Raw genomic sequence first — 26,702 nt, 5'->3', positions numbered from 1 at the left:
CACTAATTTTTTGGTTTAATGACAAAATTTCCGGCTTGGCTTTTTCCTGCAACGAAAATATTGTCCGGCAGTTTCTGAGAAATCTTCCAACACTCCACGGAAAATGTTGATTTGTTAATTAACCATTATTCCTTGTTGGTAATCAAGCTTCTTCTCTACACCTGGCCTATATGCTACTATTATTAATTCTCACCACGATGGTGATGATTATTAGGCTTTAATTTGAGTTTGAGCCTGGATTACTGGGGTTGGAGTTACGTATTAGTGGCTGCTTTTTTACAATCTTGTGTCAAGAGATGCTTCTGCCATGTTTACAGGCGTTCGTATACCCATCGTTCAATCAAGGGTTGTGTTTTGGGCTCGTTTATTTATTTCTTTTATCCATCGACTTGCGTCTCTTTCTCAATCAAACTCGTTGTAGCATTAATTACTCTATTGCTCGATCGATTGCTATATTCATTGATTCATCGATCTCATCCCAACTCTACCCTTATACTCTTGCTTTTCACTAGTGCCTTACTATGCTCCATTTGGGATTTTTCATATGTTGCGTTCCCAACTGTTTAGCTGAAGACTCCGTTTATGTCTCCCATTATGGGTTATAATATATGGGCCTCTGTTGACTTTCTCCGAGCTCTTCGCTGATATTATTGGCTTTTGTTTATTAGCATTCTTCCATGATATTCCTGTACTTTGTTTGGTTTTCCATTTTATTTCGTTTCTTTTTACGTGTTGAATTATTATTTTGGTTTAGCTTTCCCCTCGTTCCTCGTACCTGGGAAACCCAACCAACTATTTCAATTATTCAAGCACCAATTATCTGTGCAGGATCGTCTAGCTCTCAAAGCTACCATTCATTCCTGTTGCAAATTAAATTAATTTATGTACCGTTACTTGATCTAAATTTTGAGTTAATGCCTTAAGCTTCAATTTAGATCTACGACAGTTTTATATATATTAATAATATTATTTCATTTTTGTATAAAAGACGCATTCTTGGTTTTTGCTAAATACTATTTTCTTAACTTAGCTAATTTTTACTTTAATGTAAATCTTTTTGCTACATAATAAATTAAAATTATTCACATCTTTGAGTTAACCCCTTTTCAAAATACCACTATCCTTTTTTACTTTTCGAATATACCCCACCGTTTATCATGCAATCTTCAAATGTTATGCTACCATCTATCCAAACTTTGTTTAACGCTATCGATGTTCAACAAAGAAATACTTATACTCCATTGAATTTCCCTCAAACACCTGCACATCAAAATATTAATCACAATTGTAACCATCCTTATGCAATCAAAACATCAATTCAAACTCCTACATTCATATTACCTCCTCCAGTAGTCTCTGTTTCTCCTACTACCCCTCCTCAATCACATCATTGTTTACATTCTAGAAGTTCTAGCAGTTCAAGTAATAATAGTACTTTCTCTATGGGTAATAATAATAATTTTAATACTTCTTCCTCGTCTCTTCTTTCACTTCCAACTACAGCCGGAGATTCAAATTATCACAGTTCTCTACCATCACCATCGCCATCACCATTGATTATTCCAACAGACAAATCTGCTCAAGATAATGAGAAACTACAACAAAATCAAGAGCATTTAAATAGAGATGTAACTGTAAATGTAACTGAGAAACAAACTGAAAAAAATCACTCGTTAAAGAAATCAAAATTAAATTATATGGTTTCAAAAAGATCGAATTTACCAAAGGAAACAGTTCAAATTTTAAATGATTGGTTGCTAAACCATTTACGCAACCCATACCCTACTCCAAAGGAAAAGTCCGAATTATTAGTTTTAACAGGGTTAACTAAAATTCAATTATCTAACTGGTTTATTAACGTCAGAAGAAGGAAGGTTTTTAGTGACTATTATGTCTTAGCTAAGAGTACTAACGACAATGATAAAAATACAAGCGTTGGACTTTCAAGTGATGACGAAAATATCGATTCAACAAAGAAAGTTCCAAGCTTCACAAAGAGAAAGAGATTAAGTGATAGATTAGAAGAATTGAAAAAAATTTCCAATAATGAAAATTGAATCATCTTTAATGCAGTATTCTCTTTGTAAACTATTAACTTCATCATTAACTTAACGAACACATTATATTATACATTCTTTTTAATGGCATTTTTTTCCTTTCTCAAACATATATAGATTTATCTACAGCTTTTTATACAGGTTATACAAATATTCATATTATACAATTTATAAATAAAAGAATTCATTTAACACATGATAAAGCATTCGTACTAGGATTAAAGAATTTATTTTTGCATAAATTAATAGCAGTGGAAATTATTAATATAATGTAATGGAATTATGTGATAATCTACATGGCAAAATTATAAAGAGTTACATAGGGTTTATTATAAAAACTAACATTATTATTAAACATTAAAATAATGTACTAATTACCAAAAATGTATGGAAAAATTACAGTTGATAATTTCCTGTATATAATTTTGATGAAAAAATGAAAGAATAGGAAGGGATGAATTGAAAAATAAAAACAAAAAAATAGGAATAATTAAATTAAACTAAATATCATCAATATCGAAATCAGATTCACCTTCATCTTCGTCATCATCTTCAGCACCGAATTCGAAGTTAACTTCTTCATCAGATTCGAAACCAAAGTTATCGGTTTCATTAATTTTAGCATTTTCTGGTAATTCACCCTGAGTCTTCAATGTTCTAGCTTCATCCAAGTTATATTTATGAACAACATCACATTGATCATCTTGGAAATCTCTTAAAGAAACCAAAATAATATCACCTTGACCCATCCAAACTCTCTTTCTTAATTTACCTCTGATATGAGCCATTCTCTTAACACCATCGAAACAAGTAGCTTCCACTCTACCATTACCTAACATTTTGGTAATTTGGGCATATTCTTGACCTTCTTCTCTGTAGATCAATTCACGCTTCTGACCATCGGATTCGTTCTTACCTCTTCTACCTTTCTTACCACCTTTAGTGTTCTTCTTACCCATTTTGACGTACGATTATCTTAAGTGAGGTGTTATTTGTGCTTATAATTAAATACTTTATTTTTTTTTCCTTTGCTACTTCATCATTTTATTCCACTGAAAAATTTTTCAATTTTTTCAGAAATGACAAACTCGGAAGGTATCATGTGATAGGTGTCACAAAATAAAATTTCAATTATTCTATGGAGTAGAACAAGAGTAATGGTATGGATGTAGTATCAACAAAAACAGACATTTTATTCAATATTGGTATTATTTGTCTCATTTTTGAAGCTTTTTAAATCTGAAAATAAAAGAGTGAAAAGCAAAGGTTTATATTTAGCATAAAAAATAGTTTAAAATTAATAAACATATTAAACAGTATACAAAATAGCAAAATTGAAAAGAATATTAAATAAAAATGAAACATATATAACTTCATTAGCATTATTTTATTGTTAATTTTTTTATTATATAACAGTTAAAATATCTTCTGCTTTATAACATGTTTTTGATAAAGAAGAAGGTCTAGGCTTCCAAAAAATAACAAGCTATTGATTTTAAAGGGGAAACTAACCATCTGCACTTCTTATTAGCAGTAGATTTTGATAATAAACTGATTATTGAGTTTGTTACCAAGTTATTTTTGATATTTTACCTCAAATAATTTTAACTTCGAAAAATTCCCAAAAACTTTCCCAGATTCACAGGGAATGCTTAAAAGGTGAAAATTAACGGTTGTTACAAGTTAAGAATATTGAATTTCCAAAGAATTACTTGTCTCTTCTCCTTCTTTCTATGTCTGAAGGTTCAGCACAGTGCATTTCTATTATTTCTAAAACACAATTAGGTAGATGTATACAGATATTTTATTACCTTCTTATGATAAATTGCAACATAATCATTTTTTCATTTATGTTTTACAGTATTTTGATTCTCTCAATTTCTACCTAAAATTAACCAAGTATTGCAAAATAGGGTAATATTAACAGAAGAATTTTTTAACATTTACTAAATTTACCTATTTTTATTTTTGAAGTGCCAACAATATTTTTTAGCTTCCTCTAAATTAGATCTGTTATTAAATTCGTGCATAATGGTATTTTAGTATTTTGTATAAGGTACTCAATTTTTATGTCTATTTTAGACTATTTGTCCAACATATTGTTAATTTTCTTGAATTAGTAAGTAATTTCTTAATGAATATTAGTTTTGAATTAAAATTGGTTATAATTTCGCAATAAACTTATAGACTGTATACCATACTACTATATATATATACACATTGATTCATTTTATCTTAATCTTTTCAAATAACTTAAAGTAATTCAAAATACAATTTTAGTTTAAAAATTACAAGTAATTATTGGAAATCTATTAACTGTCTCTAGATTTTTTAGTATATTTGGTGAAGATTGTCAGTGCGAAACAAACATAACCGAGGAATATTAAAGGAAAACCCAATATACTTGTGTAAATTATTCAAATATTTCTTACTTCAATAATCATAAATTTCAAGAGTCCATATATGAATAGTATAGCTAATTATCCAACGATAGAGAACTAGAGGCAAAAGTAAGTTTAAATACAAAACTCGGAGTTACCTAATTTGGCATATTTCGCATTTTTTTAATCTCGCACATTCTGAAATCTAATGAACAGAAATTATCGGATAGAGAATGTATATGCAATGCTAATAACACTACCATAAACAGTTAAGTTTATCACTAGAATATTTGTTTATTTTTATAAGAAACCTCTGTCAAAAGTGTCTTAATAATAAGTCGAATTCGATAAAACTTAAATCTTGAACCTTTAACTACTGTTAAGTTGCTGACATAGTATTGTTTAACGTTAGCAATTTTCTTGAGAGCAAATTATAGTCATTAAATCGTTTAAAAAATTATTTATACATTACTTATAGAAATAACGCTCTATATAGGTATCTAAATTTAATAAAAAATAAGTCTATTTGTAAGCCTAAGTTTCTTTTGAATCATCGCTAGAGATCATCTCTAATACATTGATCAATTCATTGGCACCATCTACATGTTCATTGGCTAACGAAGCTAGTGTATTGCCATAAACTATCGAATGACCAAATTTCAAAGAAGAATTATTGACTTCAGTATTAATTACGCCAAATAGTGGTTCAACCACTGGAGATGATGATCCTGATACTAATGCGAAATCAATGGCTTGATCTGGGAAATTATGTTTATTGAAATATGAATTTGGCTGTTTTACAGGTGATATCGGAATAGAAGGTTCAACTTTTTGATCTATACTTAATTCAGAATTAGAACCTGAAGTTGTGGCACTATAATATCTTAAAATAAATTGAATAGCATCTATTGATAAACCGGTTTGTTGGACAAATAAAATACCTTTATGTAAATAAGCATGAACACCTTTCGAGCCGAACAAAGTATTAATATGAGTGATAGTTTCCCCAACCACACTTGAAACACGGTCTTTATCTTCTGCGTTTTCAGTATGGAATCTGACCATTGAGTCTGCTATTTTATAGTATGCACCAGGCAATCTTTCAATTTTTGCATCTAAAGTCTTACAAACTTGATTAATCCAATAAGTATGCTCAACAATATTATACCAACCAGCAGAACCGTTGTTTAGTTTTACATATGCACCATTTTCAGCAATTAAACCAATATTGGATACACGTGAGTATAAACCTTCAAAAACTGATTTGGAAAAATGAGATAGGATATAAACATAATTTCTCGCAGATATCAAATCTGTTAAAGCAGAAATTAATCTGGAAGTTGGTGGAGTAGATACTTTTAGAATAAAGAGACGATTTGAAGAATGCTTATAATCAGCAATAATCTGTGGGATTGAAACGCTAGTGACAGTGGAACTTTCTTTATAAGCCTCCCATGCCTCATTTATACCTTGTAAAGATTTAATTACCCAGTGATCCGAATCATTATTTACTACAGCCTTTGCCATACTTTTCCAATTTCTAATTTTTTCTGGAGTTGACATTTCCAATGCATATTTTATAGATTCGGCTTGGTGTTTAATATCCCAAGGATTTATTAAAACAGCACCTCCTTTTAACAGATCTGCACTTCCAGTAAATTCAGATAACAATAGAGGTGCCTTTTTATCCATTGAACAAGTCACAAAATCATGACAAGTCAAATTCATTCCCTCTCTAAAGGCAGATATTAAGAAAATATCTGCTTCACAAGCTAAAGCTAGATATTGATTTCTATCAATTTCTTGATGCAAAAATACAACATGTTGAGTGGAAAAATCACTAATATTATTTGATGATAACGAATTAATACGGTCTGCAATTATAGTGACTTTTCTTTCAATATAATCATTTCTAGTAGTCTTATTACCACCAATACAAATTTGAATTAAAACAACTTTTTCCCTATATTCTGGATTTTCTATTAAAAATCGTTCAAATGCCAATAGCTTCTTATCAATACCACGAATAGGATCTAAATGATCCCTTGATACAATCAATTTTTTATCCTTCCATCTCTGTCTAATAATTTTTCTGAAGTCAGAAGTTTGTTTGGATTTAATTTGTTTATCCAATTTAAATAGGTCAATCCCAATTGGTGTAGAATTGACTCTAACCATTTTACCATTATATTTAACACCGTCATTAATAATATCGGCCATTAATAATCTATTACAGGTTTGTAAGAAGTGTCTGGAATACTCTTTAGTTTGAAATCCTACTGAATTAGAACCACAAATCCCCTTCAATAACAATTCTCTTTGAGCAAAACATCTAAAGACTTCACTACTTGGAAATGAAACATGTAAGAAGAAACCAATCTTGGCATCAGGCAATTTTTCTCTTATCATTCCAGGAACCAACATCAGATGATAATCATGAATCCAAATAGTATCACCATTTTTATAATTCTTTATAATGACATTGGCAAATTGTTGGTTTAATTTTTGATAATGATTCCAAGAATGATCTTCAAAAGCTTTTGAATTCGGATTATCAGGAATTTGATAATGTAAAGTGGGCCAAAGGATTTGTTTACAAAAATTCTTATAGGCACCTTTAAAAGTGATATCATCGGTAATGACTGCATTTGAATTATAATGGGTTCTTAATCTTTTAACAATATCATCAACCACATTATTTGGCAATTCATCTGTCGGCACACCTACTGTTCCAACCCAAGAAACTGGAATAATATCGTTTGTCTTTTGGTCACAAATTAATTCTTCTTCAAGTGCTGTTTCCACAGCATTGAACATACCTATATTACCTTTACTACCTTTAACAATTTGCCATGGTAAATGAGCAAAGACTTCAGCAGGTTTTAAAAGACTTGCGCGATCATGATTATTAACCACTTGACTTGACCGTCTCATGGATGGGAAAGATAGCTTTGAACCATGCTGTAATGCAGCCTGTGCTGGATCTTTGATATCTAACAATGTCTTTGAACGAGGGGTAATCACAGCTTTCTCCTTTGCCATTGAAGAATCATTACCATCTGTAATTATAGTTTCATTAGAAGCACCAGAGGTTGAATAGCTGTTATTACTTGGAATACCAGTAGTCAAATTCTCAATAAAGGCTTCTGAAGAAATTACTTCATCTGTGGAATTATCACTAGCAGATGATCCTACGACAGTAGTGCCACTATTATTAGAAGCACTTGAGCTAGAGTTTGACCGATTAGAATTCCCCAAAGATATAATTGAGTCTTGGCGATTTGGAATCTGTGAGATACTAGAACGATGTACAGATCTCCTTGAGGCTGGTTCCTCAGGAATTGCGGCAGCAGTAGGGGTAGGAACTATTGGTTCCTTGATCTTGACAAGATCTGAGTTTGCCAAATTCGCAGCAGCATCTGAGAATGAGTCAACTATGAATTGTGGCTGATGGGGTAGGAATAATGAGGCAATAATGACCGTCATTTTACACTTTTAAGCACTCTTAAATATCTGTTATTTTACTCAACGCTAGCTTTGAAAATAGTATTCCCAAACTTCTTCATTACCGTTTCACTTATATAAATGTAATAGTTTATCCAATAAGCATTCTGTTGATCCCTAAGCTAATTCTCGTGTTGTATTAGGATCTTGGTTCCTGTTCGGAAATTTCCCAAAACGGAAAGTGGAAATGGAAAAAAAATACCAGGGTTGTCGGAAAAACTCCATTGGGTTGCCAGGGTTGGATTTCTATTTCTCTTTTCCGAGTTTTGTTCCGTTTTCTAAATGTCGAAAAATTACAGTTTTGGTGTAAAGAACAATGCAGCGTTAAGCTAAAGGCTATTAAGAAAAATGATATATTAAAGTGAAAAAAATATATATATATCAAGGAGAAAAAAAAGAGGCAGAAAGAAAGAACTAAGTAAAGAGCAATATTTGCTATTAAAAGATGGCTCGCCATACAAACTCAAATAGTGAATCGGAGACATCTCGTTCAAGAAATACTCATGGTGGAAACAATTCTAATGGCGGTAATAACAATAATGACAACAGCGGCACCAGTGGAAAAGATACTAATCATTCAACAGGGCATGGTGGGAAACATCGTTTGAATGCAGCTCAGCAAAACTATTTGAGAGAACTGGTTAAGACTCACGTTACCAATAACCATCCATCGTTGATTCCAATACCTCATCCGGCAGATTTATCTTTGTATTCTGATGATTTCTTACGCCGTTATCGTGATCGTTACAATTTAGATTGTAATGATAATTTTACATTACAAGGGTATTTATTAGGCTCAGATATAGGGAATCAGACTCAATCATTCAGTAACATTTCTATGAATGCCAAGGCTGATGCGAACGGCAAGACAACTGAAAAACTATTAAAACAGAGTAAGAAATCTAAAGAAAAAGTTCAAGGTGGTATTAGCAAACCAACAACAAAACGTGTGATGAGGGACGAATTAGTTGCCAAAGTTGCGGACCATTTCAATACTAATCAACCGAGAGAAGTAAACGTCGTTCCACAATTCATTTATAAAGTCCGCAATCGCAACCGTAGATTCCGTATGGAATTTAGAGATTGATCATGATCTTCATGTACTATTTCATATATTCATTTCTTCATCTGTATTATAAACATACGCTATAAAAAACAATAATTTATCATATATAATTTGGTTTGTTTTAATTAAAATTTTTAATTCAGTCTCATCACACTTGATTGTAGTATTTTCCCTTTTTAGGCATTCATTCCGAATACGTAGATATACTTCTTTTTTCCTTTTTCCAAAAATTCTTTATACAATAAATAAAACGTATATCATTAACTTCATTCGAGAGTCAACAGTAGTGGTAGCATCTGTTGATGGTACAATGTTGCCAGTTTTTCAACTTATAATTCTTTACAACTTTCCTTTCACGTGCCATTTATCAGTGATAAACCCGTGCACATTTCTTGCGTGGTTATAATTTCCCGAATTCTTTAAATCCAAAAGCTTTGCAGGATCATTAAAGGAACAAAACATCTTGGGGGAACAAAAAAACAAAACGAAACAAAACTTTGACAAATCCCAGTCTAACGCTTACACAAACATTCCTGCATACGTATATTTACACATATATATATATATATACAAGTATAAAGAATAAATTTCATAATTGTCGGCAGCATCATATCGTAAACATATCTCGATATAGCAAATTTACAAAAATCTTTGTAGGAAAATTGGAAATTATAAAAAAAAAAATAGAAAAATAAAATGAATGGCATTGCAATCACATTATCAATACTTATAATATTCTTATTAATCAAATGGTTTTTTGTTCCGAAATCTCATCCTTCTGCGGCAAAACTTCAACACTCACAATCCTTGAATAATTCCGGTAGCAATTCAAGATTCAATCAACAACGTAATAACAGTACTCGTCGTCGTCGTAATGTGAATGTAACTGAAGATATGATTCTGTCAGTCCAGAATATTGCTCCCACTTTACATCGTGAACAGATAATTTATTCATTGGAAACCACTGGATCTGTTCAGGATACTGTCGATAAGTACTTAAATGGCCAAGATTTCCCATTCCCACCAGGTTATAATCCATCGCGTTCAAGCACTAGTACTCCAATGACAAGCACTACAAATAATAATGAACCAGTTGATAAGAGAAAAATTTCCAAAATTAAACCGGATAATCTGTTGACCAAGTTCAATGTTGATATGAATCGTAATTGGGATACTGAAGTTTATTTAGATTTGGATATCCCCGAAAGGAAACAATATACAATTTATCAAGCTCGTAAGAATATGGAAAAACTCTTAGAGAAAGATCCATCTCTAAGAGAAGTGTTAAATTAATTGTATCCTGCTATCATTCATTTCCCTTCAAGACAATTTACTCAAAAACCACGAAGATCATCTTCAGTCATACACCCACACATCATATACGTTTATATACGTTCATATAAGCTTTATATATTATATTATTATAATTAATTGTTCAGCTACAATAGAGTCAATCCTTTTTTTTTCCCTAATTTGTATGAATCGCCTATTTACGTCTAACTGATAGAATATTAACTGTCGATTTTTCAACTTTAGAAGGTTCCATAGGGATATTTCCATAATTTGGTAATATATTATTTAAAGTCTGTTTTTGATCATGATCACATTTCAGATTCATTGGCTTACCAATTATTGATGTGGGTAAAGAAACATATGAACAGAATCCATCTGTCGATGAACACATCAATAATCTACCATCAGGAGACCATGACTAAATCAGTTATGGGTGTGTAATGCAAGTTACCGATGATAGAAACCGGCTCAATTGAACTTGTATCATATATTATTATTTGAGTAGTTGTAGCTATAGCTATCAACATTTTATACGGTAAATTGATTAAAGGTCTTTTTTCGGTATTTGTATTACCTACAAATTCATATATTATTGGTGACCATGCAATTGCAATTGCAGGCCTTGATAAGCCAGGTAATGCGATAGATGGATTTTGTAAATTGTTACGTGTATAAATTAAAACACAGTTTAGATTATCATACAAACCTGAAGGTAATGCTAATAGTATACCACAAGGTGACCATGATGGCCTACGGAAAAAAGAAACCAAAGTATCGTTATGGAAAAAGTGTTTCTTACTTATAGGATCTTTGCATATTCTTTTTTCCAATTTTAAATTGTTTGTTCGTAGAATATTGACAGCCCGATCAACACCTTGTGTTACAATATATTGGTCCCTTGGATCCCATGCAATCCCTTGGATGCATGCATTATGATTGCTGGAGTCGTCTGATGATTGCCCATTTAGCTGAGGCTCACCTTTAAGTTTAATGTTTTCGATAATTGAGGGTTCACCATTAGAAGTATTAAATAAATTGATTTTGCCATCCATGCCAGCGACTGCAATACGATCTCCCTTGGGTGACCACGATATATCATATAACTCCGACGCTGCACCAGCAGTCATACTGTTTAATCCTCTGATATGGGTCCGCCATAATTGAGATGGCCCATCAGTATCTGATTTTTGATTAGAATGTGTTATACTCCATAATTGTAATACACCATCATCACCTGTACTCGAAATATATTCTACTGTTCTTGCTTGAGTTGGGGATAAAGAATCTGTACAACTGTCACCTTCATTTTGTTGAAATAAGGGGCTTACACATACTGAGTTCACCGCCTGGGCATGCTCCCCAATTTCTCTAACGTGCTCTATTTCTATAATATTATTGTTTGTCTTGTTGCTACTAGTGTCCATGGCCGAAATTAGTGGATTTGATGAATCCTCAGATTTATTCACCATATTTATTTTCCATTGTCGTATTTTATTATCACCACCTGCAGTATAAAGAGTATATTCCTCATCATTATAGAAGTTGCTGAAAGATAAACTATATATAGGTTGAGATTCGTGCCAATAAATTTGTAAATTTAACGCTGTAATTTTTTCTTGCATCAGCAGAGTTGATACTTAGATATATATGCCACTTCGAATTGCTATTGAAAGTTCTAAATCTGACGATACAGCTAAATAAGGTGAACGCCTATTAATGCCCAAATTTTTTTTATTATTAATAGATACATTTTTTTCTGATGGGTACACGTAAATTGGATCCACACGCGTTAAATGTTACCCGGCTATATATAATGAGACGCATATAAAAGAAGATAAATTTTGCACTTTAGATATCTTCTTTTACCTCTTGCCAAAAACATTAACATACATACATATACAGCGTTGTTAACCTAAGTGATAAATATGATATAAGCTATTTGAAAATGGTGATAATCTAAGAGATGGCGTCTGTTTGCTATTGTAATTGCTGTGAACTTTTTGTTAAAAGTTTCATTAATACTAAACAATAGATACATCTTATAGATTTTGATCGAGTAATGAACTTGCAAATATCAATTTAAGCTTTTTCTACTAATCTTAGCCAGCACATATGTCAAATTCCCGGTTGACGTAATACTTCATATCTTCCGGAGCCGTAATTGTGCTAATATTAAAGTTCTCGAGCAATTTCTTTCTCAACATCTGTCTCAACCAGATATTAAGTGAAATACCAAGAGTTTTCTGCCGTGAGAAGCGGGAAACTCTGGATAAACTCGATACATTTCCGCTTCTTTGAGCTACTATCTAAGCAATATCTTGTAGCATGAATTATTAAACTTTTAAGATTACATATTGCAATTCTATTATATGGAATGAATTTCTAGTTAATCATTTTAAACTTTCTATGTCTTACTGAAACTACTTGAGTATCTGAGAATATCTAATTCCATTAAACTATTTCACGAAATTATTGCCTTACGTATTATTTCACTTGTCTAAGTCCAAGGTTATCGGTTCAAAAATATATGATAGTATATAGACCTTATACAGGGCGTAATAGATCTTTGAGCTTTCACATTGGCATAACTTCTATTTAATTGAAAATAAAGTAAAGCTCATAGGATCTTGTTATAATATACTGAATACTCTATTATTTGTTTTAACACCAGAAGTACCAACCCTAAATATATTGTTGAATATCTTTCCAAACTTGTCACATTAGATACTATACAGCATGTCTAAACAACTTGTTAAATTTTTTAGGTAACAATCAATTTTTACATTCCATGTGCACAAACATAACAAAATTCAATCATAATTATTGAGAGACAGATAATCGTGTTGCTTTGCAACACAGAATATAACGGTTAAATTATTAACACTATCATAAGGTGATAATAGAGCATTCTCTCCACGATAAAACTACTTTTTTTTACCTTATTATTCAAGCCAAGTTACCATTTATTAATATACTTTCTATTCAATCTACTTTCCTTCATTTTGTCTAGTAATGGCACAATTGACGCCTATTTTTTTTTGCAACACTAGCCTTATCTAGTACTATTATATTTTTTATTAATGTATTTAGAAATAAGTTAAGAAAACCGAAGCTAGTTTTCACAAAAAAAAGTTACATTCAACAAGATTTACTATATAAATATAAAACCATAGTGAATCTACCAGGTCTCCTAATGTACTGTCGTGTACCACTTAAGTCAATAACTAAAATACGTTTTTCCAATAGAAGGCTTTCGAGTGTAACTCAGGGATCAAAATACTCAGAATCATATAAAAAATATTTGAAATTAGATAATGGTGAAATCGGATCCTATTTCCATGATATTCCCTTGAATTTAGATCTTCAAAATGGAACATGTAATATGGTCGTAGAAATACCAAGATGGACAAATGGAAAGTTTGAAATATCAAAAGAAGTTGAATATAACCCAATTATGCAAGATATGAAGAAAGGCCGAGTAAGATTTGTAAATAACATTTTCCCTTACCATGGCTATATTCACAATTATGGTGCTATCCCACAAACATGGGAAGATCCTACAAAAGTAAGTTTAGATTCTTTGAAAGGCGATAATGATCCACTGGACTGTTGCGAAATTGGATCATCGGTTCTAGATTTAGGAGACATTAAAAATGTCAAAATATTGGGGTCAATAGCTTTAGTGGATGATGGTGAGCTAGATTGGAAAATTATTACGATAGATTCAAAGGACCCCGTAGCAGGCTCAATAAACTCTTTAGAGGATGTTGAAAAAACATTTCCTGGATTACTTAAATCCACAAAAGAATGGTTTAGAGATTACAAAATACCTACAAATAAACCAAGAAATAAATTTGCATTGAATGGTGAATACCAAAGTCTGGACTCTACCATTAAAACCATTCAAGAATGTCACGAATCATGGAAGAAGCTTGTTTCCCAACACAACGCTTTCAATTTAGAGAACATCCCCCAAACCAAGAGAGCAGGTGACTATTTTATTATAGAAGGAACAGAACAAGCTGATACCGATATCCCGACTAGCGTAAATAAATGGGATTATATATAATTTGGCTTACGCATATTACTCTTATATTTTGTTTTTCTTTTAGATTTTTTTCTAATCTTATTTCAAGCTTGTATATATATGAATATTCCGATAGAATAACCCAGTTACATTACATAATAATTAAAACTTTTCTGCCATTTTTAGGTTGGTTTTATGTAATAACCTGATAGAGGGTGAACTCTATATCTTGATAAGCTACTTCAAAATTCTAATTAGAGCAGTACATGGGTTACGTTTAATACTGTTCAAATTTTAATACAAGAAGGTACCGGAGATGAGCTGTTTTTTTTTGTTTCATGAAAACAATTTTTTGAATGTATATTTTTCAACCAAAAAAAGATAAATATACAAAATAAGAAAGTTACACAACTTGCCTATTGATCTTATTACTGTCATATTTGACTCCTATCAGTTTTCTTTTTGTTCAAGAAACCGTACCAAATCTATTATACTCTAACACTAGGCGATGGATAATTTACCGAAGAGCATCCAACTTCAGTTTTTACAAATACTACATGCTTTGCTAGCTACTAAAACAACCGCTGACTTAGATCTTGTCGAAGATTTTGTGATGGAATATCTTTTTGAATCAGATTGTGAATTACCATCCGATATTTCTCTGGAAGAATTTACAAATAATTTGGATCAGCTACTGTCGGGTATTGTAGATGATATCCCAAATTTAGCTGTGATACTCTACCCAATACTTTCCCTACTGAAACAATATCCTTCCGATCTATATGATAAAGAAGAGCAATTTTCTGTCAATACTGATATATCCAAAAAAGCGAAAAATAAGGCAGAATCCAAAGTATATGAAATAAATAGAGACACTATTATAAATTTAACAAATCCAACAATACTAAACTTTGCAATATTTGTACGAAACATACCACAGCGCTATATAAATGAGTTAACTATTAAGCAACAATTTGAGTGTTTTGGTGATATTCGACAAATAATCATTTATAATGAATATGTAACTATCTATTATAATCACAAACAATCCAGAGATAGATGTTTGAAATCGGTAGTTCCATTTTTTAATAACAGATTTGTAACAGTTGATTTATTTATTGAGGTGATTCAAAATTCAAATGTTATCTCAAAAGAGGAGCTTATAGAAGAACTGCAAAATATTGGCTCAAAAGTGGTTAATGAAGCAGAACCAGAACATACATTTGAAAGACAAACTCCTGCTATTGAGAGATTTGCGAGTAATCCCATGGAACAAATTATCACTAATAAATATGATATGGATAACAAGGATAAATTGTCTATTGTATCTGATGATAATTCAAAGGAACTTGCATCATCTAATGCTATAGAAACAAACGACAATATTAATAAACCAACTCTACAAGCATATCATAATGGAGCTAAGAGTAGTGGCTCATTGCTACTTAATAACACTCCTCTAAATTATGCAAGTATGAAATCAAGCATTATGACTAAAAAGTCTGTGGACAATATAAATTCCCCTGCAGATACTGAGAACTGCAAAATATCTAATAATATTCACGAAGGAGATATTAATCAGAAACTGAGTAATAAACTTTCGAATAATATTGTGACAATTGACAATGCTAGTAATACTCAAAAGATATATACACCATCTGAACATGATAAGGAAGAACATTTAGAAATAGCACCAAAAAAAGTTGAAACTTTTGGGACAATCCCATGCCATCAAGAAGAAATTCCTTCTCGATCACTAAATAAATCTCCACCTACTCAAAATTTCGTAAAAACCGACACGCCACCAATGACAAAAATAGCTCCATTATATATCCAGCAAAATATTAAAAATCTAACTAGAATACCTTCAAATAGCATAAAGGACGACACTCAAAATTTAATAGCTCCAGTAAATAATATTATAGTGAAGTCATCTTCTGAAACAGATTTAAAAAGTAGTGGCCCTATTACTTCATGTAAGCATGAAACTGATAATGCATCTACTAATGACATTGTGCCGCTGCATGTACAAGCATCAACGAATCCACCATCTATAGTAGATGCAGAGACTCAGACAGCAACAACTTCCGATAATGGGACACGAACTTCCTTATTTAAACGAACTAAACCGTTTGAATACAAGCAAGTACCATTTCTTAGTCCAAATGAACTGGCTGATATTAGAATTCGTGCCTATAATATGAGTGTCCAAACTACTACAAAAGTCAATAAATTAAACAAAATCAAAGCTTCTCTGCGGCAAATGAAGAGCCAGGTTTTAAATATGTCAGGACAAGAGTTCAATGATAAACAATTAATGAATAATATCAAAAGTACTATTATTGGCTACGAAAGAGAACTAACGTCAAATCCTCTAGCACCGCATATTATAAGACATGAGCTCAGATCTATAAGAGGAATGACAGAAGGACGGATTAAAATTCCAGAATATTATAATCACTATAATGGCACTCAATTTAAACCGTGGAGCCACAAATAATAAGAGCGTTTTGAATATCCCAAAACTTGATTTGATCAGAAGTTGCCTTAACAGCATTTATTTTACGTTATATATAAACTAATACATTATACGGACCTCCTATTACACACTAGGCAGAAATAATTAAGTCACTTGAATTAATACTGTATAGATATAACTAAATCCTTCTGCAGATATTTTTCTATTTTAGTGCATTATTTTTACGAATTATATTCTAGTTTGATGAATTACTTAATTTTAAAATGTTCCAATCAAACTGTTTTCTGACAGAAAATTGCTGGAATATGATTATATCATTTTCTATTAAGTGGTAAAATACTTTTTATCACGTGACTTATTGTTTAAAATGTGTTTTTCTGTTTATATCGTAAAACACTATTTAAGAAATATATTCATTTTAATTATATTAACTATATATGTCTAAATAAAGCAATCGTCTTTACATCTTAAACACTGTATAACAATGTCTAACTCTCTTGAATCCCAGTAGAAATAATCTAATTTTACTTAGTCTAAGTAAATCAATGCCTGGTACCCTTAATATTTCAATAATATGGAATATTGGTACCATTTTTGGTATCATTTTTATATTAATTTGTAAATATCTCAAGCCTCTGAAGGTGCTATATGAAAAAAATTGAAATCACGTGATACTGAAACACAATGTCACGTAGTGTGAGCTACGTTAGTCACGTGTATAAATCAGGATCACTTGATAACGGAATGAACATGTAGATTAACAAGTAAGTGAATCATGAACATAAATTCTATTTAAGAATCTAAAGCTAAAAGAATAAACTAGAGGGAACAAAAAGGACGAAATACAAAAGATGGAAGTGTACAGTGAACAAATCGAAACGTAATATTTAACTTACATAGGCTCAGGTATATAGTTGTATAGTTTAATAAACAGTTGGTATTAAACTAGCATCCAAAAAGATATACAACTGGCAGTAGCAAAGCTGTCACAATTTTTATGGTTCCAATCTATGTATCTTGTAAATTCCTCCTCCTTCTTCTATTGCAGCAAGTCGGAGTTCTAACTATATTATACTTGGTATAAAGACTCTATTTATCTAACTGTGTATGGTAATTAAGATGTTAATATTTTTCTCTAGACTTAGAAACTCATCCCGTTCGTTGCTTTCTTCGCTCTGAGCTTTCTTCATTTGTTCTTCGTGTAAGATTGTTCCCTTTTATATTCACATTCTCGAGTTCTTGTTCTATGTTTGTTTTTCGTGTCACGTGATTTATGTCTGACCTTGACAAATCTATACATAATTATTAATCCTTAAAATCACGTGATACATATTCTTAGAATACATGGCAAAAGCTTAAAATTGTTACTCAGAAAATTAAAAAAGGTCCAACCCGGATTCGAACCGGGGTTATTCGGATCAGAACCGAAGGTGATAACCACTACACTATTGGACCTGCTCTGATATTTAGAGTGTGAATGCATACCTAAATTTCCTAAAGCCGGTATGCGCTATCAAATATTAATACTGTTAACAACGACTGTCAAGAATGAAAAGTACTGGAATTGAAGAGAGTCTGACATTAGTTAATAATGTATTTTGATGTAATTTTACTGGTTTTCAAGAGAGTTAGACATTGTTATAAATACTCTATAAACATCCATATTTATTTACAAAATATGCTCTTTATATATGTACTAAATAGAGAAGTGTGGTATTTATGTGGTTCCAACAGAATGCTGGATTGAGGCAATTCAATGCTATGTTAGAGTATTATTGTAGTATTTCAGTATTGAATTATCGGAATTAAACAATGCCATTATTATTTGAAGTAACTGTGATGAAATCCATTTGATATGTGCTCTTTTGGAGACAGAATTTATTAGCATTCTGTATTTCTTTCATTATGACTATATCCAAGAAGCTAATTCTTGCTAATATGTCAACAATTCTTATACGAATTAGCTCATACATTAAAATAGCCTATTCTACGGTTATTAATATAAGTTTTAGTCTTTTCACTTCATTATCACTCTCAACAGTTTCTAATAAACCCTCATTGTTCAATCTCCTCGTATTCCCCTATGTATAATATCACTAGTGTTCTATTAAACTATGATTTATTCCAGATGTGAAGACTGTTCTAGTCAATTAAGTATAATTGCATAACCGTTGATAAACTAGGTATTAACACAACTTTCGTTTGTTTCTAATAAGGTTGGTATATGAAATTTTTTTTCAGTCAACACGCATTTAAAGGGTATGTGTGACTATTCTAGTAATGAATTTCGTTTGAAGAACTTTTTACTTTAGGAAGATAGCCTGCCAAGCAAGAAACATAGCGCTTTCCTAACTTACAATACACTAAAGTTATAAATTCACCATTGCTAGAATATATGCATCATATCTGTCTCTAAATACTTACTTATGTATATTTTTAGTTGTATTTGGTATCGTTTTATACTATTTCTATCATTGTAGATCCTTTAATTTATTTTGTTCAAGAGGTCCAATTTTAATTTTTGATTTTTGTAGGTTCTATTGGTTACCAAGATGCCTTTAAAGAATTATTCATAAATTGTATAGCCGTACATTTGAATATCTTTTAATAAACTTTTGAACCATACTTCGAATTGCAATATAAGATTTTCTCATACCTCATATTGCTATTTACTCAAGATGTAAAAAAAAGCCAAATTAAGAGCGAAAAGAAACTATTTTATGTCTACAAACGTACCAATATTCAATCTAAATTTCTACAAAGATTAGATTCAATATTTGATAGAAATTCTGTAAATATGTATGCTATTTAGTTATTTGTTTTACTCCATGCTTTTCAATATCCCCAAGTTTTAATATTAGTAGCAAATTTAGTGTCACAAAAATAAATAGGCTGAAAAAATCGTTAAAAAAACAAAAGACGAATAAAAAAATATAATATGCTAATAAATAAATAAGTATACATATATTGGATTTTGAATATAGTTCCTTTGTCCAATGTTTAAAATACTATTATAAAGGATGTGCCTTTTCCTGCAATGAGCAATAATGTGAAGTATCCAAGCACTATGGATCTACACTCATCGAATAATATTCTAGGTTCATTAGATATAGACGATAATATCTCAATTTTAGTGGTGAACTTTAATAATTCAGGTGAGATAGACAGAGCAAGGTTGTTGAAATATGTTAGTCTAAACTTTTTATCCAGATATTCGAATACTCCGAGAACTGGGTCTGCACATAAGCACCTTGGCATTTCTCTAAAAACATTTTTGATAAGTATCTTAATTTCTTTTGTTTATTTTGTATTCCAGTTTTTGGTATTTATTTGTATTAGAATTAAATATAAAGAAATGTACCAAATACATAATTTACTGAGGGGGTTTGTGGAAGATGGTAAAAGCCAATCACCAAGAGATATTACTATTTTTAAACGATTTCAAAAGAAATTTTTTGATTGGATAAAACCTTTATTGAAATCAAATATTGAAGAATATATTGAGACTTGTGGTTTAGACACCTACTTATTTTTTCGATTTCTCAAGCAATTGACTATATTTTTCTTGTGTTTATCTTTTGTACACCTCCCAATTCTACTTCCAATTCATTACTTTTCTAACAAAGAGGAGGCCAAGAAATTGGACTTTACCACAGGAAATCCTAAATCACTAGACAAATTCAATATGTCAAATATATCGAATACACAATCTCAAATTTTATTAATACATTTAATTTTGAGCATAACAGTTGTAATTGGGTATCATGTATGGTTAATTGCAGAAATGCAGTTTATCCATTCAAATTTGCAACAAGAGAAGTACTTAGGAAAATATCAAAATACGTTATATATTGATAATATACCTGAGCATTTACATGGAAATAAAAATGAAATAATAAAATATTTCAGTTGTATTTTGCCCAACTCAGTAGAAAGTATATCATTTTTTCCAAAATCATGTCCTCAAGTTAAGATACTTCACGAAAATATTAATAAAATAGACCATTCTTTGCAAGCACATGCGATAGATATGTATCTGTATAAATTTTTCAAGAATATTGAAAGTTTAAATGGTCCATTTACCAAGAAACAAAAACTATCAGTTTTAAAAAATAAACTAAAATTCTTTTTAACTACTATTAGCAAAAGGTTTTGTTTTACAATTTCTATTGAATGGATCAATCTAAATTATTGTGGGAGTTTTTATATCCCACTATTGAAGTTTCAAAAAGTTAGTTTTCAATCGAAATCTTTGCAGATATTTAGGTATCAGCTCGAAAAATATTACAAGCTAAGGGAAATCTGGGAAGAAATGTGTGTCAATTATAAAAGCTATCCATTATTTGCATCCTTTTCAAATGGAAGGAGGGGAAACAACGTAGTTTCGTATAAAAAAATAATAATAAGCTTTAAATCTGCATTTCAATCTCATATGTTTGCACAAATACTACAGTCACGAAATATAAACGAATGGAACAATATTTTAGTAGGTCCAAATCCAAAGGATATAATTTGGGAGAATATGAACAGGGAAGACACCAAAAGAGGTATTGCTCAATCTGCCTTCGTTAACGTAATATATATTATAATTATTTTAGGATGGATTCTGCCTGTAGCTTGTGTAGGATTGTTAACACAAATAGAATATCAATCTATTCTAGATCCTTTTCTATCTTCAATAAAAATACCTTCAGGTGCGTTGGGCGATCTGGTTTCAAATTTACTTTCCATCATAACATTAATATTTTTAATTGAAATCGTTCCTTTTATTTTTAACTGGTTAGCCTATTTTAAATCTTGGAAAACAAAAGCAGAAGTTCAAATTGATACTCAAAGGTGGTTTTTTTATTTTTTATTCGTACATTTGTTCATGGTCGTAACAATTTCTTCAGGAATTTATTTTGTAATCGAAAAAATAATTAATAATCCGACCATAATTGCAACTTTATTAGCCCACGAGTTGCCTAAAAGCTCTAATTTCTTTTGTTCCTTTATTGTTATTAGATGTTTAGCATATGCAGGGGGTACGCTATTGCAAACAAAGGATATTCTATTAGAGATTTTCTACTATAGAATTTTTGTCCACTCCCCACAAAGAAAATTTAAAAGAATGCAGTCTTTTATTACTATATCATGGGGCTCTGCTTATGCACTATTTTCCGTGTTTGGATGTATTGGGATAATATACTCTGTTCTTGCTCCAGTAATTTTACCATTATGCTTTTTTTCTTTTGCATGCATTTTTTACTCTGTTAAATATTTATTCGAATTCCAGAATAACAAAGAAAATGTATCTGAAACGTATGGGAAATTGTATATACAAGCAATGCTACATTTATATACTGGAGTATATTGCATGGAGGTGTGTATGATTGGAATTTTTGCGCTATCCAATCATGGAAAAATGTCTTCAGTGATGATACTAATATTTATCTTAACCTTAATGGCAAATTATAAAATTTACGAGTTGTATGTTTGTAAAATTAAACATCCGCCTCTATGCTCTTTCAAGCATATTTATGATGCTACCAACGGTGACACTACAAATCTCAACTTTGGACTTATCCAAGACTTGCAAGATTTAAAGTATAATAAATTTGAGGTACCATTTATGCAGAAGAGAAGTCCCTTAAAATTATGGATGGTTTATGATACACACAATTGCTATAAAGACGACATTAGGTATTTTAAATCCAATTTTGAGGTTGAAAGTAAGACACAGTACTACGCCATTAATAATACGGGTAATATTGTATTCAATATTGACACTCCCGAGGAATAGATGAAAATTATTATCTCTAAGGCTTTATAGCAGTATATATTAATTTAATTAAGACTTTCTCCCTTTGAAATATATTTTTTCACTGATTTTCTGAAATACCTATATTTGAGTCCACAGGAAGAGTGATTTCCTGCCCTGTATTTTTACTTCTTGGCCAGATACTCGGCAACTTGATAAATTGAAATCTTGGCTCTACACACCTCTCAATAAACCAATTTTGAATATAAGACTCAATTAGGCCTGCTACCTTTGGAATATTTTCTAATTTTGACCGTGCCCCAACCAATGAACCTGTTTCAAATTCCATTATATAATCTGGTGAAAATGAAAATACCAAAAAATAACCTTTATTTTCATCGGAATCTTCTTGATCATTTTCAAGATTTGAGGTTATACCAAACTCCTCTGCAGTAGCCAATGAGACTGTCAAACAGCCTTTAAATCTAACTATTGCAACTGTAACATTTAATGGCAAAGCAGCACTTGCAAATTTTGGATAATTTAAAAGTAGTTGTGTTTTTACTCCTAATGCTATTCTATCATTTACATCAATATCAATTCTTGCTTCTAATTTCTGCTTATTGCTATTTGGGGAATACCCAATTCTACAATTTGAAAAAATAGGAAACCCTTCCCCTGTATCAATTTCAGTGACTTTAATTATATCTAAATAGCGTGGTAATTCATTCGATCTTTTCTCAATGAAATCATTTAATGAATGCACAATTTTATTTTTTTGCCAAGCTTCTTCCCTAAATTGTTGTAAAATCTGGGCCACAAGAACGTTAAACCAATCTAATGACTCAGCTGCATGGGTTTCAACGTTATAAGATGTTTTTTCTAGAATGTTTATTAGTTGGCGATAACGTTCATTTTCCACGTCATCTGGTACGTTTGAATTTTGTTTTCTCATTAGAGAGGCTAAGAAGCTTTTAGATATAATACTTGAATTGGATGTTTGAACACCACAATTGTTTATATCACTCTTTAACTCATCTTTATCAAATGCATGTTTAGTATCTCTTTTTTGTTTTGATGGGTTTTCACTAAACAAAAATACCTTAATGAAAAATATCAGTAATATAACAACACTTAATTGACCAAATATTAAACCTTTCACAAAAGATTTTGACACAAATGATGATCTTTCAGTAGGGATTGCTACATTTGGAGTTTGACTCCAATAAGGGTTATCTAATGAGGTAAACAATTTCCAGAGCTGATCTTCTGTAAAATTCATATCCTTCTCTGTTCTCTTCTCATCATTTTGGATTACTAAGTTTCGCTCTTCAAGCTTTTGTTGAACTAGATTTTGAACTTGGGAAGGTAAAACTCTACTAATATAATCATTCCATTCGACTTGTTCGTCTTGACTTAAATCGCTTGGTCCAAGCACATTAAGTCCCTGTGTGCCATTAAAATTCATTGAAAAAAATAGGTTTAGAGGATCTTAAATTGCTAAATATATATATTATATATATATATATTATATATATATATATTAAGCACTATATACTATTTTCAGTATTTACAGTTAACATTTTTGATGTAAATTACCAATGAAGTTCCAGTGTTTATCTTGATATTTTTTAAGGATTATTACAGAATAACGGAAGCTGGATTCACAAAATTTAATAACCTCCTAACAAATATAAAAAATTGAAAAATTCAGAAAAGCTCATAGATAAAAATAATATTTAAGGATTGATAAATAATAGCTACACCTTATATTGTATTTCTATTTATAATTTTAAAGTGTTGAATCACTCAGTGAATTGCTCAGTGACAAACTTCTTAATGACACTTTTTGGGCTGTCCTAGAAAATTTAGTTTGGTAAGGCCTCTCGAATTTTAAGATTATTTAGATCTAAGTGTAGTAACTATTTACAAGTTACTTAGTATCATATTTTTAGTACTTAATAAGAATTTTTTTGGTTAATAGTAATGGATGATTTGGAACTTCGATTATCAGAGCTGATAACTACGGCTAGTGACTACTCCCTTCCGTCACAAGTGGATCAATGCAAATTAAAAGAATTTTTCAAATTATTGGTTAATAATAAAGATATGCCAGATATACTTTCTATTGAAACTCTACCTAAAATGATAGTGAAATTTATGGACTATTGTGAAGATGATTTCCTCTTAGAGACAGTGGTACAAGAGTCTTTCTTTTGGACAATTCTAATAGCCACTTGTTCCAGAGTAAGTCTAGTTGAGATGAATTTTGTGATGAAAAAACTTTTTACAATATGTCTAGATGATCAGACGAGGCATAAAAAACATTTGGTAACAATTATGAGAAGTCTTTATGTAAATCCTATTTTTGTGCAGACTTATACAAAATATGTCTTACAGAGTGCTGAGAATCTGTCTGAAACCAAACTAGCTTTAGAAATTTTTTCTCTACATTTTGAATGTTTGTCATCATTATCATTCGAAGATTTAAGTCTCACTGTTGCAATTATAATGAGAAATTTTATAAATTTGAATGAATTAAGAGAATTTTTTTCTAATTTAATAGATAATGATGATGTATCAGATACCTTGTTCAAAAGTTTTACTGGTATAAAATATGGGAAGACTGGTATTTTATCAAGATATTCGTTGCAGGAGTATGAGGGTCCCTTGAAAGACCGCTATTTTAACGCTTTAAAAGAGGTTTCTGCGTTATCTTCTATCACTAATAATAATTTTACTGAAGAAACTAAGATGCTACAAGATGAAAAAAAGATTACCCTTTTACAAGCGTATGATGCCGTTAACTTTCTTGAAAACTCTAATTTATCATTTAAAAAAACATATAGTGAACAGTTATTATTCGGCATATCTCCATTTCCTTTATCTAAAGCTCTAGTTCGTGTATCGATTGCATTAGATAACTACAGCACAAATCTACGGCTAACTGATTCAGCAGAAAAATTTATTATATTTTTATTAATTAACAATGCCTCTATTTATTACATAATAATGGAAAGAATTCTCAATATGTGGGCAGAATCAGATGCAAAAACTGGCAATGACTTAGAATCATTGCTAGATTTGATTCCTATAATAATTGATAAATCAATGACACCCCACAATTTTACATATGGGTGCAATTTTTTCAAAACTAGATTAAAAACTCTTGAGAATATATCATATAAGGTTGCACGAAATTGGCAGCTTGATACCCTTAGACAGAAGCATTACAGTAAATGGTCGGGACGAGTAATAGAGTTTGATGCAATGTTAACAACTCAAGTTTATGAATATGTGCGTCATCAACGATTATTACAATTACAAAACGGTTCTTGGGTATATGCCGAAAATCCATTGGCTCCAGATGTACAGTATCCTAGGGTAGCATTCATAGTGTTATCAGCAAACCAAAATAATATTTTATTAAGAGAATTCGATATTAGGCCTGAAGAATTACCCCAGATTGGTGATAATCGCATTACATTATCATCTGATAAAAATCTGAATTTTTCAAAGTCTCAGACTAAGGTAGTTCGATTAAGCGATATTTTTTATTTTGAAGGAAATCAAATTACTATTGGTAACAACGTACCAGATGATTTTAAAATGGTTAATCTAATTCAGAAAAGTGTATATGTGGAAATTAATTTATCAGATAGAAATCATAATGTATTATTAAACTTATATTTTGATACTAAAGAAACTACATATGTTTGGTTAGATGGCCTCCGATTAATTTCATCGCTTGAAAAGCATAAAGATTCAATATCTCAGAGCACTAAAGAACAAATTGAAACATTAGTGGATGTGCGAAAAAATGTTCAGCTTATTAATCTTAGTGTGGATTATGATATTGATTTGTCAGTTGATGATTCAGAGTCTGAGAGTGATGAAGATATATATAATCTTGATCATCTAAAAAACATCGCTTCGAACTTTTACTATGATTGAACATAATTTATTATAATTTATACCTCTTATTTTCTTTTTTACACATAACCCAGATCAATTTACGTGTAGTATTTTTTCATCTAATTTGACTCTCTATGTATATATGACTAAGAGGAAAAACAATGCAAAAATTACTATATATATGTTGATATATGCATTTATAAATAAAAGCCTATATATTTTATTCCATAAATATAAAGA

The 26,702-nt window shown here is 30.8% G+C and overlaps 11 protein-coding genes and 1 non-coding gene across 12 annotated transcripts; 7 read left to right on the top strand and 5 right to left on the bottom strand.

Annotated features, from left to right (window-relative positions):
• Positions 1-1,175: 1,175 nt before the first annotated feature.
• On the top strand, positions 1,176-2,057 carry TOS8 (Tos8p; the record flags this gene model as incomplete). Its single annotated transcript, XM_004179648.1, has 1 exon — positions 1,176-2,057. One exon carries the CDS (start codon positions 1,176-1,178, stop codon positions 2,055-2,057), a length of 882 nt encoding a protein of 293 aa, XP_004179696.1.
• A 500-nt stretch (positions 2,058-2,557) lies between these two features.
• On the bottom strand, positions 2,558-3,016 carry TIF11 (translation initiation complex factor eIF1A; the record flags this gene model as incomplete). Its single annotated transcript, XM_004179647.1, has 1 exon — positions 2,558-3,016. The coding sequence occupies one exon, from the start codon at positions 3,014-3,016 to the stop codon at positions 2,558-2,560; it is 459 nt and encodes a 152-aa protein (XP_004179695.1).
• A 1,956-nt stretch (positions 3,017-4,972) lies between these two features.
• Positions 4,973-7,924, bottom strand: TBLA0C03720 (uncharacterized protein; the record flags this gene model as incomplete). Its single annotated transcript, XM_004179646.1, has 1 exon — positions 4,973-7,924. The coding sequence occupies one exon, from the start codon at positions 7,922-7,924 to the stop codon at positions 4,973-4,975; it is 2,952 nt and encodes a 983-aa protein (XP_004179694.1).
• Positions 7,925-8,387: 463 nt separating this feature from the next.
• SAP30 (Sap30p) lies at positions 8,388-9,029 on the top strand (the record flags this gene model as incomplete). Its single annotated transcript, XM_004179645.1, has 1 exon — positions 8,388-9,029. The coding sequence occupies one exon, from the start codon at positions 8,388-8,390 to the stop codon at positions 9,027-9,029; it is 642 nt and encodes a 213-aa protein (XP_004179693.1).
• A 675-nt stretch (positions 9,030-9,704) lies between these two features.
• Positions 9,705-10,301, top strand: TBLA0C03700 (uncharacterized protein; the record flags this gene model as incomplete). Its single annotated transcript, XM_004179644.1, has 1 exon — positions 9,705-10,301. The coding sequence occupies one exon, from the start codon at positions 9,705-9,707 to the stop codon at positions 10,299-10,301; it is 597 nt and encodes a 198-aa protein (XP_004179692.1).
• A 404-nt stretch (positions 10,302-10,705) lies between these two features.
• Positions 10,706-11,923, bottom strand: CAC2 (Cac2p; the record flags this gene model as incomplete). The annotated part of the gene is made up of 1 exon (XM_004179643.1): positions 10,706-11,923. The coding sequence occupies one exon, from the start codon at positions 11,921-11,923 to the stop codon at positions 10,706-10,708; it is 1,218 nt and encodes a 405-aa protein (XP_004179691.1).
• A 1,571-nt stretch (positions 11,924-13,494) lies between these two features.
• PPA2 (inorganic diphosphatase PPA2) lies at positions 13,495-14,370 on the top strand (the record flags this gene model as incomplete). Its single annotated transcript, XM_004179642.1, has 1 exon — positions 13,495-14,370. One exon carries the CDS (start codon positions 13,495-13,497, stop codon positions 14,368-14,370), a length of 876 nt encoding a protein of 291 aa, XP_004179690.1.
• A 466-nt stretch (positions 14,371-14,836) lies between these two features.
• Positions 14,837-16,828, top strand: TBLA0C03670 (uncharacterized protein; the record flags this gene model as incomplete). The annotated part of the gene is made up of 1 exon (XM_004179641.1): positions 14,837-16,828. One exon carries the CDS (start codon positions 14,837-14,839, stop codon positions 16,826-16,828), a length of 1,992 nt encoding a protein of 663 aa, XP_004179689.1.
• Positions 16,829-18,190: 1,362 nt separating this feature from the next.
• TBLA0Ctrna5Q lies at positions 18,191-18,262 on the bottom strand. The gene has a single exon. It is a non-coding gene; the product is annotated as a tRNA-Gln (tRNA).
• A 1,582-nt stretch (positions 18,263-19,844) lies between these two features.
• SPO75 (Spo75p) lies at positions 19,845-22,589 on the top strand (the record flags this gene model as incomplete). Its single annotated transcript, XM_004179640.1, has 1 exon — positions 19,845-22,589. The coding sequence occupies one exon, from the start codon at positions 19,845-19,847 to the stop codon at positions 22,587-22,589; it is 2,745 nt and encodes a 914-aa protein (XP_004179688.1).
• A 79-nt stretch (positions 22,590-22,668) lies between these two features.
• MMM1 (ERMES complex subunit MMM1) lies at positions 22,669-24,015 on the bottom strand (the record flags this gene model as incomplete). The annotated part of the gene is made up of 1 exon (XM_004179639.1): positions 22,669-24,015. The coding sequence occupies one exon, from the start codon at positions 24,013-24,015 to the stop codon at positions 22,669-22,671; it is 1,347 nt and encodes a 448-aa protein (XP_004179687.1).
• Positions 24,016-24,533: 518 nt separating this feature from the next.
• Positions 24,534-26,501, top strand: LMO1 (Lmo1p; the record flags this gene model as incomplete). The annotated part of the gene is made up of 1 exon (XM_004179638.1): positions 24,534-26,501. The coding sequence occupies one exon, from the start codon at positions 24,534-24,536 to the stop codon at positions 26,499-26,501; it is 1,968 nt and encodes a 655-aa protein (XP_004179686.1).
• Between the last annotated feature and the right edge of the window lie 201 nt (positions 26,502-26,702).

Source organism: Henningerozyma blattae, chromosome 3 (genome assembly GCF_000315915.1).
Source record: "Henningerozyma blattae CBS 6284 chromosome 3, complete genome".
In the NCBI taxonomy this organism is placed as follows: Eukaryota; Fungi; Ascomycota; class Saccharomycetes; order Saccharomycetales; family Saccharomycetaceae; genus Henningerozyma; species Henningerozyma blattae.
Note: the sequence above shows the minus strand (reverse complement) of the source record. Positions and strands in the feature narration are given on the sequence as shown.